This window comes from Magallana gigas, chromosome 1 (genome assembly GCF_963853765.1).
Source record: "Magallana gigas chromosome 1, xbMagGiga1.1, whole genome shotgun sequence".
Classification (NCBI taxonomy): Eukaryota; Metazoa; Mollusca; class Bivalvia; order Ostreida; family Ostreidae; genus Magallana; species Magallana gigas.
This window is the reverse complement of record NC_088853.1, coordinates 69,535,812-69,550,537: the sequence shown is the minus strand read 5'-3', so window position 1 is coordinate 69,550,537 and position 14,726 is coordinate 69,535,812. Positions and strand designations below refer to the sequence as shown.

The following is a 14,726-nucleotide window of genomic DNA, read 5'->3' as shown; positions in this document are numbered from 1 at the left end:
AAAATGAAATCAATTGTTAAACGGGATATCTAAATGTCATCCATATATTGATATCAACCAGTAAAACTTATTCCAAAATTATGTTCCTTTATCAAAACTTGGTTATTTAATATTTTCGAATACAATGAAAAATTCCTTACAACAACAAAAAGTTTACCAGTGCCTTTATTTCGGAGGTATCTGTTAATGGTTGTCCAAAACTTAAATTGTTTTATTTGAAAAACCAACTGTCCCCTAACACTACATTTTAAATTATCTAATATGTTTTACGGTGCGACCGTTGGGGCGAGCACAGCATGTGATCAAACAATGAATTATAATAAATTAATAAAATAAAATTAACAACGTGAAACTTGAATGCTAAAAAATAAAACATACCTATTTTTCAGTAAATTTTCATTATTCATAGTTTATAAGATTTGTTATTACCGGTAGTTATTTATTTATATGTAGAACAATAGTTTAATCTCAGATACAATGTTGTTAAATAATAAAGGTTTTAATATATAAATATTCATTGCACTGCATCTCCTCTTTTAAAGTGATTGTGATTATGATTGATTGATTGATCTCCCCCTTTTTTCGCAGTAGACATTTTTTCTTAAACTTACATATAAAACTTGACTCATCATAGAGCTCCCCCCATGCTAAAATTTTTTTCATTTTTGTCAATTTATACATAATAAATCGACTTACCATGGATTTGCCCCTCCACTTAAAAAAAATAATTAATGTTTAATTTTATTTTTAATTTACGCTTAAAAATATTTGCTTATCATGTTAAAAGAACATGGTGTTGTCCCCCCCCCCCCCCCCCCCCCCGCATGTAATAAATGGAAGTGAAAATAAAGAAACCATCGAACTGCTAAAGAGCTGAAGGATTAGAATTTTTCATGATTTATTTTTCTTTTTGCTTGCAAAAATTTTTTGGATGAGGCTGCCATCCACCCACCCACCCCTTTTAAAAAAAGGCGCTGCTACGTATAACGTTACGTTTCAGGAAATTACCGTAATTTATATAGTGAATAAAATATTTGTGAGCATTCATCCAAATTAGTGCAATTTACAACTGTTTCCTGATGTCCTTATTCGTCAGCTGTTCTTTATCTTAGCCTTTGCAAGATTTTAAGAGGATTTTGGTCATTTCAGCAGATTTACAATAACTTCAATTAGAGTAATTTCCCCTTATCAGTGCTTATTGTGACGTCAAAGCTGACGTTGGTTAAGTGTCGTCTTACTCTTTAAAACACCCCTGAGAAATAAAAGTATGCGAAGTATACTGTTTTATTTACTTAAAAAGCATGATGTTCTTAAAATTACACATCTTATAAGCTTTTCAAAGGTTTTACTTTGATTCTCGGGAGAACGTGATGTTGGAACGTGAGGTTGGAAACCATTGGTACTATGAATTGTGGGTCAAAATTTACTGACTCCGAAAAAATATATCGGATCAATGTGTAAACGTTTGTGACGTCACACGATTATTTTTGATTGAAAGTGTACTGAGGTGAACTTTAGAGGTAACATTGACTGTATGTCGCTTACATCGTTATTGTTTTTACTGTCTAAATTTGTCTTGCTGATTCTCGTGAGAGTGTGAAGTGATAAAAATTGCCATGATTACAGGGAACTACTGGGACGATTAAAACGATGCATTACTGGTCCGATTTACTGACGCCAAAAAAATCCGTTGAATGAATGTGCAACTAGTCCGAATTTTCTATTCACACACGCCTTGCCGGTAGAGCTCGCTTCGCGCCGGCGCTGTGCGCCGGCGAGCTGCGCTCGCTATAAATTCCCTATTAACATTGCAACTCCCAATAGGGTTTATGAGTATTGGATAAATTGTGAATCTCCATAACGTGTTGGATTGCTTATTGTAAGCCTTATTGCTATTGCTTATGATTGAATAAGATTTGAAGTTATTGTGTCGTTGTTACTTGCCTAGATGTATTTAATTGTATTGATTTGTTGATTTATTTTTTTTTTGTCAATTGTTATATGGTGCCTCAAAAGGTTGACAGACACTTTGCCCAAGTTTCATTAGTTTATGTAAAATGTTTGTGAGATTTTAAGGTCCAATAATGTCCTGTTATTTTAATTAAATGTATTCGTACAATAGTCATCACCTTCCTTACAGTGTGGAGCTTTGTACCCACGTTCGCATCCTTCAACACACTTTCCATTTACATGATGACATGCTTTTTCATTCAAACAATGTCCACAACTATTCTTACAATTTCCTCCATAATAACCAGCTATACATTCTAAAACCAAAATGAAGAATTATTTTATTTTCTAAAATGTGAAAATATTTATAACTAAGTAGAACTGCGGATGCCTATTTAATATGTTTATAACCTTCGTGACAAAAGACTCCTCTCCATCCAGGATTACACCCATTGTCACATATTCCTGTCGATTTATTGCAGCTTTTACACCCTGTGTTGCACATTTTTATGCAGTTTGGCCCATAATAGTTATCGTCGCATTCTAAATTAAAAACAAAACAAATGAAAATGTTATGGTTATTACATCGCATTTTACGCTTCTATTTAGTAATTGGAGTTATAAACTCACCGTCTGTGCAGTTGATTCCTGCAAAACCACTGTCACAGCCATTCATACATATTCCGTTGATGTGGTGACATTGTTCAGAATCAACACAGTGTCCACAAGGCATGCTACAATTTTCTCCGTACTTCCTCTGATTGCAAGCTTCAATGCAATATATTTTACTATCACCATTAAATGTAACATAAAGATATTTGAATATTATAATGTACTAATTCATTTTATGTTCAAGTAAGGTTGGTGCAAATAAGAATGTCAGAAAACAAAAGACTTTTCTTCTTTTCTATTTTATCCTAAACGGTAAGTAGAAAGTATTGATGTTTTCTTTCTAAAAATAAGTTTTGAAAAACATCTTCCTAAAATAAACGAAGTAAATAAGTCCAAAAAAGCCTTTGATAATTATTATTTGCATATTAATAAACATACTATCTTCACAAAAGAGTCCCCTCCATCCAGGATGGCACCCATTATCACATATCCCTGTCGATTTGTTGCAGCTTTTACAAGTTGCGTTACACATTTCAATGCAGTTTGGTCCAAAATGTTTATCGTCACATTCTGAATTAAAAGATAGAAAAAAATCCTAGGTATAAAATGTTTGGGTTTTTTTTGTAGCAATATAAACTATAAAATTACCTTCTGCGCAGTTGAAACCATTGTAGCCACTGTCACATCCATTCATACATGTTCCGTTCATATTATGGCATTGCTCTAATTTGAAGCAGTGTCCGCAGGATAAGCTGCAATTTTTCCCGTACATATTTTGACTACATGCTATAGAAGAAGTAAGAAAAAAAATAAAAATTAATTAGAATAACTTTTTAAAAATCATGTTTCATCTTTTATTATTGAAATATTTACCAGTTTGTTTGTTTTTCATTGTTTTTTTCTTAACACTTAATTGTTTATATATGCTGCAATTATTTCTATATTTCTTCTAATGTTGATAATATTTGCCATTTGTCCATCTTTTTCTCTGTTGCCCAGGACGCCTTTAGCAACAGATTGTTTGTGTCTTGCTTCTTTTTATACATATGTGTACCAATATTTATATCAAAAAGAAAATTGGTGAGTTGGCGTACTGAAACCCTTCTATAAAGTTTTAGTTATGTGCATAAATTGATTTTTAATTTGATTTCCATTTTGGGCAGTTTTACGTTGCTTTCATACCAAAACTAAGTCGAGATGTATAGAACTGCTTGTCAAAGAACAATACACCGTATAATCATGTCTTTAACCGCAAATTGGTAATAAATTTGCAAATAAGAACAATCCATGTAATAGTATTCAAAGCTCAATACTTGTCTTTCTACATGTACGACTCAATTATAGTGGAAAAAAGTCTAAAGTAAATTTTTCAAACTCTAAAATAATAATGTCGGTTTTTGCGTTTTATTTTGCGGTCAGAACAATAAAGAAAAATGCTATTTAATAAATACCATATTATCATTAACAATGTGGGATATAAAAAGAATAAATCGATGTTTAGCAACTGTTTGTTCCAAAACATTTTTTTCTTAAGTCAGATAATCTGAAAGATTTGACATGTCCAATGTAACATTTTTTTTTCTTCTATTTTTCATATGACTTAATTGCAATCGGAAATAGCCACCGTTTAGTATTTTGTTTGTTCCTTTTTAATATCCCACTATTTTATTGTTAAGTTATATTAGCTCACTAAGCTGTAAGTTCAAATGAGGTTAAAATGATTTTTTGGGGGGTTTTTATCAAAAATAAAGTGTCAAACAAAATTTTTTAAAAACAATTTCTTAAGAAACATCGATAAACTTCGTTACACCATGAGGCAAACGTCTTAAGAGTCAACGTTTATTCCAGAATGCAATTTTTAGCATTTTTTACAAAATAGTATAAAGTATTTAAATACACTTGTTTTTAAGGAATCTCACTTCTCATTTTAGTTGTATAAACCATTTTTAGCCAACGAACTAAATTAAAAATTAAAACTAAAGAAAATTTCATCGTTTATTACTCTTACATTATTCTGCATTTAGTATGATCTTCTTTGCAAGTGATTTTTTGCAGATATTTTTAAAAGGCAAAGTAATGATATTACATATAGTTTAGGATTCTGTACAAAAGTCAGATTGATTGAGTATGATAACAACATGTATAAAGGTCCAATAATTTTTCCATGACGTTTTTTTTCCCTAATATTGTGTAAGGTTTAAAAACGTCGTGCTACAAAATAAAAGCTTTTTGATTATTTAAGACTTTTCAAATTCTGATGCTGTTTGGTTGGTACTATTCTCTCGATTAAATTGACTAAAAAATCAACAATAAAAAAAGGTTAAATGGTGTCAATTTCTAGAAAGATTGCTTCAACGATTGTTGTTGCCAAATTTGGCTTGAAAATCATAGTGTTTCCATATATTTGCATGATTTTAAGCTAAAGTCCAAAAACTTTTTAAATTGCTGAAAAGGACCAAAAAAAAAGAATCTAAATTTATTACAAGTCGACAGTTGTCATTGATTCATTTATTGAATGTAATGTTTCCTTCATGAATGTTATGCAAAAGAGAAATGGTTATTTTGCCAAACTTATTCAATTTATAAAATGACACTAGATTATAAAATACTGATCATATGTGCACAGAATATATAACTTACAAGTGGAAAATCTAAATAGGTACATTCCAACAAATACAACATCACTGCACAAATGTGCATTTTAAAATTCATTTTTTTCAAACTCTGTTAATAGGACAAACGGAGTTAACATGGAGAAATACAAATTCTATAAATCGCAAAAAAAAATCTCAATTAAGTGGTATTTTTATGAATAAAGTACCCTTTTTGCATGTCAATCCCTCAAATCCAGGGTCACATCCTTGATCACAACTTCCAGTTATATGGTGACATGCTGTGCTATTCAAACATTTTCCACAAGTGAAACTGCAATTTTCCCCATGAAACCCAGCAATGCATTCTATAAAAAAAGCATCAACTATGTTGAAAAAAGTTATTTCTCTCCTTAAATATAAATGTGCAGCTAAATCATTTAAGTTATTTATTAATGACTCCGTAAGATTTTATACCTTCTTGGCAAGACATTCCTTTCCAACCAGGTTTACACCCGGTATCACATACACCTGTCTTTTTATTACAGCCATCACAGTTTGGGTTACATTGCTGCCTACAGTTGATTCCAAAAAAGTAGTCATCACACTCTAAATTAAATACAACCATGACAGACTACCACGTTATGTATTTAAGATTTAAAGACCAAAAATTTTAGAGCATACTTAAATAATCACCTTCGGTGCATGTTAAACCTTGGAAGCCACTGTCACAACCATTCATACATGTTCCGTTGATATGATCGCATTGTACTGAATTCAGGCAATTTCCACATTCTATTCCGCAGTTTTCTCCATACATACGTCCATCACATGCTTTAATTTAACATTAGAAATTTCATTGAGAAATGCCAAACATTTTTCTTCCCAATTACAATATTTTGGTTGTTTGATTACCAAATTACATCAATTGTAAAACTTTTATTTCATCATTTTGCAATACAGCATTAACCTTCTTATTTAGTTTAGTTATCAAATCTATTTAAAGTATCAAACCAATAAGATAAGTTTGTGTAAAAAAAATATATGATGGTATAAAGGTACCACGTTTTCCGTGGTTATAAGGATCCATTTGTTTGATTCATTTTTAAATTTTAACAATGAAACCCCTGTTTCTTAAAAAATATATTTTTTTAACATTTAGATAAAAAAACACCCCTTTATATGCCGACACTATATAATATACATGAAGATGTGAATATTTATATATGACCTTGCTGTGTCCGAAATCTGCTACAATGGTTTGAAATTAGTCTCCATTAAAATGTTCATGAACAGTATTTATCGATGACGGGAACATACTCAGTGCTTAATTAGGACTTAATTCAACATTAGTGTAAAGCTATGAAAAGCTAAATATATTTTGTTTACAAACAATTGTCAAAGAAGTTTGTACTGGTACTGGAAATGGAAATTTTCCTTTATAAAAAAAAATCATCAAAAATAGAAAAGATACATGTATATAATGAATCAACCGTGGTAGCTTAACATGATGAACTGAAGCATCCGAGCCAACCTGTTTGACAAAAATGTCCTTCCCAGCCAGGATGACATCCATTTTCCCAAACACCTGTAACTGTGTTGCAACCTTTACATTTTGTTCCACAAGTTTGCGCACAGTTTTGTCCAAAGAAACCACCCACGCATTTTTTATTGATTTACAAAATAGATAATTTAAACAACTTTTACAACTTATACTTTGGCATACTTAAATAACAACAACCAAGATACTCACCCTTATCACACTTGTCACCCTGGTAACCACTATCACATCCATTACTACATGTTCCATTGATATGATGGCATTGCTCTGAATGACGACATTTTCCACAAGTTTTGCTGCAATTTTCTCCATATGTTCTATTGCTACAAGCTAAAAAAAATAAAATAAAAAGAACCCTCTGAAATCTAAAGATCTCATGCAAAAATATAAATATATGCATATTGCGAAAGTATTTAAAACAAAATGTAAGGCTTGTTACAATGCACTTAAAAGTTGAAATTTAAAATTTGGGACCAATGCATCACACTTAAAAATCGTACTTTCTTCTTTAAAACTCGTTGATTTGGTCTATATTAACGCTGTTAGTTTTCCATTGTTTTTATTCTCTTTAATTTGTGAATATTTACTCCTTAAAAGAATGATCATGTAATCTTTTCTGATCACCTTTTGTCCGTCGTCCGTCTGCCGTCCGTCTGTAAACTTTTTACATTTTTAACTTTTTCTCTAAAAAAAATTTCAACTAAATATGGCACAAGGCTTTCTTCTGGGAAGGGGGGTATTAATTGCAGAAATAAAAGGTCAATTTGCATTTAAAGTGGAAAAAACCTCGAAACCGTAAAAAAAGGGTGTGGATTTTTGAAAATCTTCTTCTCTAGAACTATTGAGTAAAATTTAACTTAATTTAACATAAATCATCCTGATTGAAAGGAAAATATAAATTGCAAAAAATAAGGGCTAATTTTGTTCCAAATTTGAGTTATTACGAACAAAATAATAAAGGAAACTGTGGGGGTGGGGGGGGATCAATCAGTTCATAACTTAGGGTTCGGTATTCCATATTTATAATACAATGTTCTTTGTGTAAGCAACCATGTTGAACATATGATAAACATGTCGGTCTGACAAAAATGAATTTGTTTGTTGTGCAACAGTTTGCGTGCGAAGGGAATCTTTGAAACATGTAAGATACATTGGTCTCGATTTTGTAAAGTAAATTGAGGTTAAATATGTCAATGCGTTGACAGTTTTCAATTTTGACGGTGGTGTTAGCTTGGTTTGATTTTAGTTTCATTTTCATATATGCTTTGTAACTTTGGGAAGTATCGCCTATATTTTGTAATTTTTACGTATAAAATCAAACATAGACTTAAGAAAATCAGAGTTACATTGTAACTGTTTAGCTGCACAAAATAAGCAAAATCTGATGTATTATCAACATACAAAAATACAAATCATTTTATCGGTATTTCGGTATGATCTTTTGCGTAATGGTTGATTTATGCAATGTATTTTGTTAAGATGCTCAGCATTTTCTCGAGTTTATTCAGTGTAAATAGAAATTAATATCACTAACGGAAATATGTAGGTATATATATGATTCAGTCTGGAAAAAATGTGTGCTCTGTATTTGTTTTAGTGCATTTTTCTTCTATTTTAATCGTTAACAATTTTCTATTAACTTACCATATTTGAGTGTCAAGCTTCGAATTATAAACAAGATACAGAGGTTTTACAATTCTGTTTGTACACAGAACTGAGGCATTTCTTTTTTTTTGGTTTACATTTTAGGTACTATAAAATACCTTTTGATGAACTCTAAAGTTGAAAGTAATAAACTTATGTGGACTAAAATTGACTCAAACCTAGCAGAATTGTGAGCCATGTATCTTGCTTATAATTATATGTTTGACGCTGATTTTTTTTTATAATTTGATCATTAGAGATGTCTCGCTAAACGTTAAATACTTGTAGAAAAAAATTAAATGATGTATCTACCTTCTGGGGCCTTCACCTTATACAATGAATCATATGAAATCTACATCAATTATGATAGTTTTTCAGAGACGAATAAATACAAACGACACTGTTGAAACAGTTTCCATAGTTCTGAAACATTTCGGTTACCGGGAGAAAGGTATTATCGCTATTCCTAAGAACATTTTAGAACGGAAAATCCTGATTTGTAGCCGTTTGTTGTTTTTAAATTCAGATGAAAATAATGAGCCTTAGTAAAATAGAGTGATATACCTCTCAATACATTGATTATAGGAGCTCTTCAACATATCACGTGACAATATTTATATTCGAGTGTATTCATCGATCAAGTGAGTAAGGTGAGTCACACAAGTTCACGCCAGGTAAACAACAGGCGTTTATAATTAAGAAGACCAATTAAATTTTGAATATTTTTAATTTGAGGATTTGAGCGCATTGATGTACACTTTCTTTCACATATAGGAATTATTTTTAATAAAATACAAAAACTATTATGATATATCTAAAAAATACAATAACTAGTAAGTTCTTGAGAAAGAAAATGTACCTTTATGCTCTTATACATTTTGATCGCTTTATAAAGTGGTTGGAAGGGGTGGGGCGGAACGAAAATATACGGAATTGAAAGTCAACAGTTCACCTCTACCAAAAGTTAAGTTTTATATCTTGCATAGGATCTTCTTATTTTCGGTAAAATAGCATTCAACAAAGGTACAATTTCAAAAATAAAGTGAATGCAAAAATAAGTGTAAAATTCGTATACTTTATATTTTTTTGTTTTTGTTATCCTACCGAGAGGCCATAGGACACAATATCCTTAGAACGCATTGAAACAAATAGCCCATGTTACCTATAATTATATAACCGAACACAGGTGATTGGACTTTATATTTTGCGTATTCTTTAACTTTGACTATACCGATTGGACGTTACATTTTATTCTTTGAACTATTGTGATTTGACTTATCATTTAATTTCAGAATCAGTATAGAATGCTTTTGTAAAGTAAATAACATTATTTGGTGTACATTCCATGTTAATTGAACCACGAATATTATGTGTCCATCAAAGACTATATTGCTTTAAAGGAAAGTCAGAGAGAGCCAATAGCTACCATGTTTACATATTGCTGGTGTGTATTGTCTTAAGGTTATGTTCCTTTGATGACAGTAATTAAATTCTTGCTGGTCAGTATGTCTCAAATTTGGACATGTTTCCAGATTGGTACACAAATACCCTAAGGGGGTAAAGTTTAATGTAAACTGAACAATTACACGAGAATTTATACCTAAACCTGATTATTGAAGTCAATTATTCCTTTGGTTAATTCATGTATATGACAATAATTGGTCACGACAAGTGACCCTCCACCCTAGTAAATAAGTCGCAACGTTGACCCTAAGAACACTGATGAGGGGCGGGTTCTTGACTGACCGGCTTGACGCCATCTTGGAGCATCGTAGTAACAAGCTGGTGGCACCCTCTTACAATGTACGAGGCTTTTCAACAACCAATGAACACTGTTTTAATTTGCTAAAACTACCAACTTCTCGCAAGTTAGGTTAATTCCGACGCTCTGTCGAAGTCACAACATCTTTCTAACTTCCCCGAATTGGGACTGTGTATTTAGGTTGCTTTTTGTCAAATAAAACCATTATACGATCATTTAAGACTTTTTCTTAACGTGTACACTAGTTACCTAATATACGCGTGGTAGTGTTATAGCATATATAAAGTCATTGTTGCTCAGATGAACGATGTGGTCCCATGAGCTTCTTGCTGTATTTGGTATTATCTTTGGGACGGAAAATGCGGATGGATCCTTCAACTTATTAATTTGAATTTTATTATATTGGAATTAGACTGTATCTTTTGTTATCTACTCCCCAATCCAAAATCCAAAAGAGTGTTTACATTACATATATAATCTTAATCTGACTAGATACGAAATTAGTTAAGAACAAGGTCCATGTTTTGTGATTTATACATTTTTTCCTCAAATTGTATTTAGTGTTTTCAAAATAAAAATGTTGTTGCAAAGTCCTAACGCACAATGATTTCTTCTTCAAAGCGAGTTGGCTTGGGCAAAATTTAAACGCACTCCAATTATTTTTTTTTTCAAAGGGCGTTGGTTTTGTCTTAAATTTAATGAGTTTTGAAAAGAAAACTAAAAATTTTCTTTTAAAAAGTAAGTTGCCAAAATACTAAAATATCAAATCTTAAATTATATCTATAAGGCACTGTAAAACACTGATTTGTGTTTATAATGTCATTAATAATACTTTTGCGTAAACATCGGATAACCTTTCATTTGAAATGTGTTAGATATTTATTAGTACAAAATTTTCCAGATATATACGAATACAAATTGTATAAAACGTTTTATTTTGTAACTGAATTGTTTTCCAAAACAACAAAAGAAAAAAGTTTAATGCCGCAATCGACTTAATACAGCAGTGTATGATATAGACAAGAGTGTTAAACTCAAGAGATAATCATTTTTATCCGATAAAGTCGAAAAGAGAAAAATAAAATTCGACGCCATTAGAATAAACGATTAAAACATTTATGATTTATTGCCGTTTTAAAGAAGATTGAGTATTGTCAATCATTTTACATTTTTACAATGATAAAGGTTTTATTTTAAGTTTCGTTTTGTTATATTTTATTTATTTGATACATTACGTGCTTGACAGTAGACTCCCTTCCAGCCTGAATGACAACCATATTCACATCGGCCATTGACATTGTTACATCCGTTACATGTTGTGTTACATTTTTCAGCACAGATTTTTCCAAAGAATCCAGCAGGGCAGACTTGGTATAGCAAAAGATAGACATTTCGTAGAATCAGCTTAAAAGACAAATAACCTGTATCTCGACCCTCTTTTAGTTTAGTTATGGTATATTTTACATGAACAGCATACTTGTTTTACCAGTGCTAAACATTGGCTGAAAAATAACTGAAACATTCAGAAGTTTTTGTCAATCTCAAATGAGAATATTTTACTTATTGCTTTTACCCAATTCACAATGGTGTCCTTGGTACCCAGGTTTACAGCCCTGACAGGTGCCCGTCTCTATGTGACAGTACTGGCAGTTGACATCACGACAAGGATTGGAACAGTTGGACCCATATGACCCAGCTGTAGGACATCCTTAAAATAATTTTTTAAAAGGTTTCCGTCACTAATTTTTCAATAAAGACATACAATTTGTCGTCAAAATATTATTGTTTTTTCATTGATTCATTTTTTTTGAATGGAAATGCAAATACAAAAAATTTAGTGTCATGTGTCGAGCCATGAGCGAGTTACAGACCTTACAATTTTTTGCTATGTAAACATAGCTTTTGTTTACATTTTGAATGTTGAATTACTCTCAAATTCCAAATTCCATTTGATCATAAGAAATGCATTTCAAAACCAGTGATACCCCCCCCCCCCCAAAAAAAAATAGATTTTGACCAAAATAGTAACCATGCCCCTTAAATGATTTCACTGATTGGAAAAGATATTTCTTATAGTTAGACAAATTTTGAGGGTCAGTCGTCGTCGTATAAGCGAGATACATGGCTCACAATTATTTTTCATGTAAACAAACTTCATATAATGTTTTTGTTTAAATTTTAAAAATTCCTGGTTTAGACCTAAATGAATCTAAAAAACGCTAGGAAGTGTTTTCTACGTGTATTTGAGAAAGTAGCAGATAGAAAATCAGCTTTAAAAGAACTTATACTTGTATATTAACAAACAAGATTACACGAGTAAAATTACATAGCAAAGAATTGTAAGCTCTGTATTTTGCTTACAACTACGATAAACTACCTTAAAAATTGTACATGTAAATTTTAGGCCTTATACTTCTTAGAGAATGATACACCACCATGGTTTTTTTTTAAAATAAGTCAAAAAATGCAAAATAAAAGTAAATATAAATATATAGATACATTTGGTTTTTTTAAAAGATGACATTTTCACAAATAAATTTATAAATAAGTCAGTAAATAAATAAATCATACAATTTAAATTTGAACCTCTTGAACAGAAATCATACAGGTGTACCGTTTACCCATGAAGTGCCTATAGTAAAATTGAAAAAAGGGACTTACCATAAACCTCTACTTCACATAGTTCATTATGCGCATCAGGAGAGTAATAGCTTGGGTAAATTTTGTTTGGTAGTCTCTCGTTGTAATAGATGACGTATTGCCCATGTACGATACAAGTGATATTGAAGATAGCTGGTACAGTGATTCTATTAAAAGAAGTGTCCTTGAAACAGAGTTTTCCATCTGTGGTAACTGTTGTGTTAGAAACATACAGCGAAAATCCAAGAATTCTTGTAGTGTAGCCGTTGTTAATATCTAAAAACAATAAGTCAGAAAAATCTTTGCACAATTTTGTATAACGATAAGCATTGCTTTAGATGCAGAAAACAAATAGTGGATATACTGTTATAAACATTAGTGAAAAAACACTTAAAAAAATATTGTAAATCATACAACATAAGGATTCATGTATCACACTTAGTTAAGATAGTATTTTATAAATGATTTGAAATGTAAACGTGGTGACACCTTATTCCAGCATGTACAACCATGTCTTTGTAATTGTTTTAGGACGGTTTGGGAACAAACTATCAATGCATATATTGCACCTTAAAGTTTGGGCGTATTTAACTATCCTTGTTTTTTAAAAAGTAAGTTCTTATAGAAATTGCTACAAAATAAAAGACAAAAACCTTAATTTATATATGATATCTAAACATAGTAGCTCGCATTTCCTAGTGTAATGAAAGCATTAAACAAATAACTCATCGATAAATGATAAAAAAAAAAAAATTAAAAAATGTTATTATAACGATAATTTAATATCTCTAGAAATAATTTCTTTTTCAAACAGTTAACGTTCTATAAAGGTAAACAATATAATTTTTTTTTCATTTTGATATCCGATTTTTCAAAAAAAGTAACAACAAATTATAAATTTTGTATAAAAAGACACCGAAACGTTTAAAAATAATTCTCACCCCCAAAGAATATATTTCAATGTTTTGTCAATAATATACATAAAGACGTTTATATGACTCAATAAAGTTTAATTAAATTTTTTTTTCTACTACAGCCATGGGTTCAGGTTTCCAAAGAAATGTTTATTGTTGTTTTACTAGATTGTATCAAGTAATGAGATATGACGAAATTGGCAATTATGTGCGTGACCAGCGATATTTGAAATTACAGACGAGAAGCGTGTTCAAAATGACATAGATCTTTTTGACATTATTTTTAGGCAAATTTTGATTTTTGCAGTATGTATGACATTGTGCGTGGAATAATTGATAAATGATTAACCGGTTAAGTCTCCAACTACTAAAACTTTAGTTTTTTTTTTCTTAAAATCAGATTTTAAATATACATACCCCATTGTACATTATCTGTTCTGTAGTAGATGATAATGTGGTGGATGTTAAGAATACTAGTAAGGTTCACCCACCATGTTGCTATTTCTTTGTGTTGCGCTGATACTACACATTGACCCCCATGACCACTCAAGTCATATTTTTTACCATCCACGGCATTGCTGGCATCGTATTGGTCGTCACCAGGGTGGTATTGGTTGAGTTGGTGTGCTGGTTTGTTCAGGGCAATATTTACTGCATTGTGAGATCATTCAAAAATGTGTTAACGTGCAAATAACTATAATTTTCAGACACTGTCCACAGAATCAATTAGTGTAATATACCTACTTCAGCTTATATAATGGGATTATATGTAAATGATTATAGGAAATATGGACTCATATTTTTGAAATATAAATTCTATTACATGTAGCAGGTTGCTTGAACATTTCAAAATACACAGAGGAAGAAGTAATGTAATTTAAGTTACATGATTACATCATTGCAAAAGGTCTTAGGAGTTTATTAACCTAAAGAGTTTATGTTGTTTGTAATGCTTATGATGTGAAATCAAGTATTATCATGAACAACTGTTATATCACTTAAATTCACAAACGTTTTCAGTGGCTTATAATACACCACTGTAGGATAGATTA

General features: G+C 31.0%; 1 protein-coding gene across 1 annotated transcript; it reads right to left on the bottom strand.

The window, feature by feature from the left end:
• Positions 1–2,082: 2,082 nt before the first annotated feature.
• On the bottom strand, positions 2,083–14,298 carry LOC105321732 (multiple epidermal growth factor-like domains protein 10). The gene is made up of 13 exons (XM_034463280.2): positions 14,092–14,298; positions 12,782–13,036; positions 11,694–11,828; positions 11,356–11,487; positions 6,907–7,044; positions 5,850–5,987; positions 5,631–5,762; positions 5,384–5,521; positions 3,211–3,348; positions 3,001–3,132; positions 2,581–2,718; positions 2,362–2,493; positions 2,083–2,267 (listed from the first exon to the last, which is right to left on the bottom strand). Exons 6-13 carry the CDS (start codon positions 5,971–5,973, stop codon positions 2,098–2,100), a joined length of 1,104 nt encoding a protein of 367 aa, XP_034319171.2. The 5' UTR covers positions 5,974–5,987; positions 6,907–7,044; positions 11,356–11,487; positions 11,694–11,828; positions 12,782–13,036; positions 14,092–14,298; the 3' UTR covers positions 2,083–2,097.
• Positions 14,299–14,726: the final 428 nt, after the last annotated feature.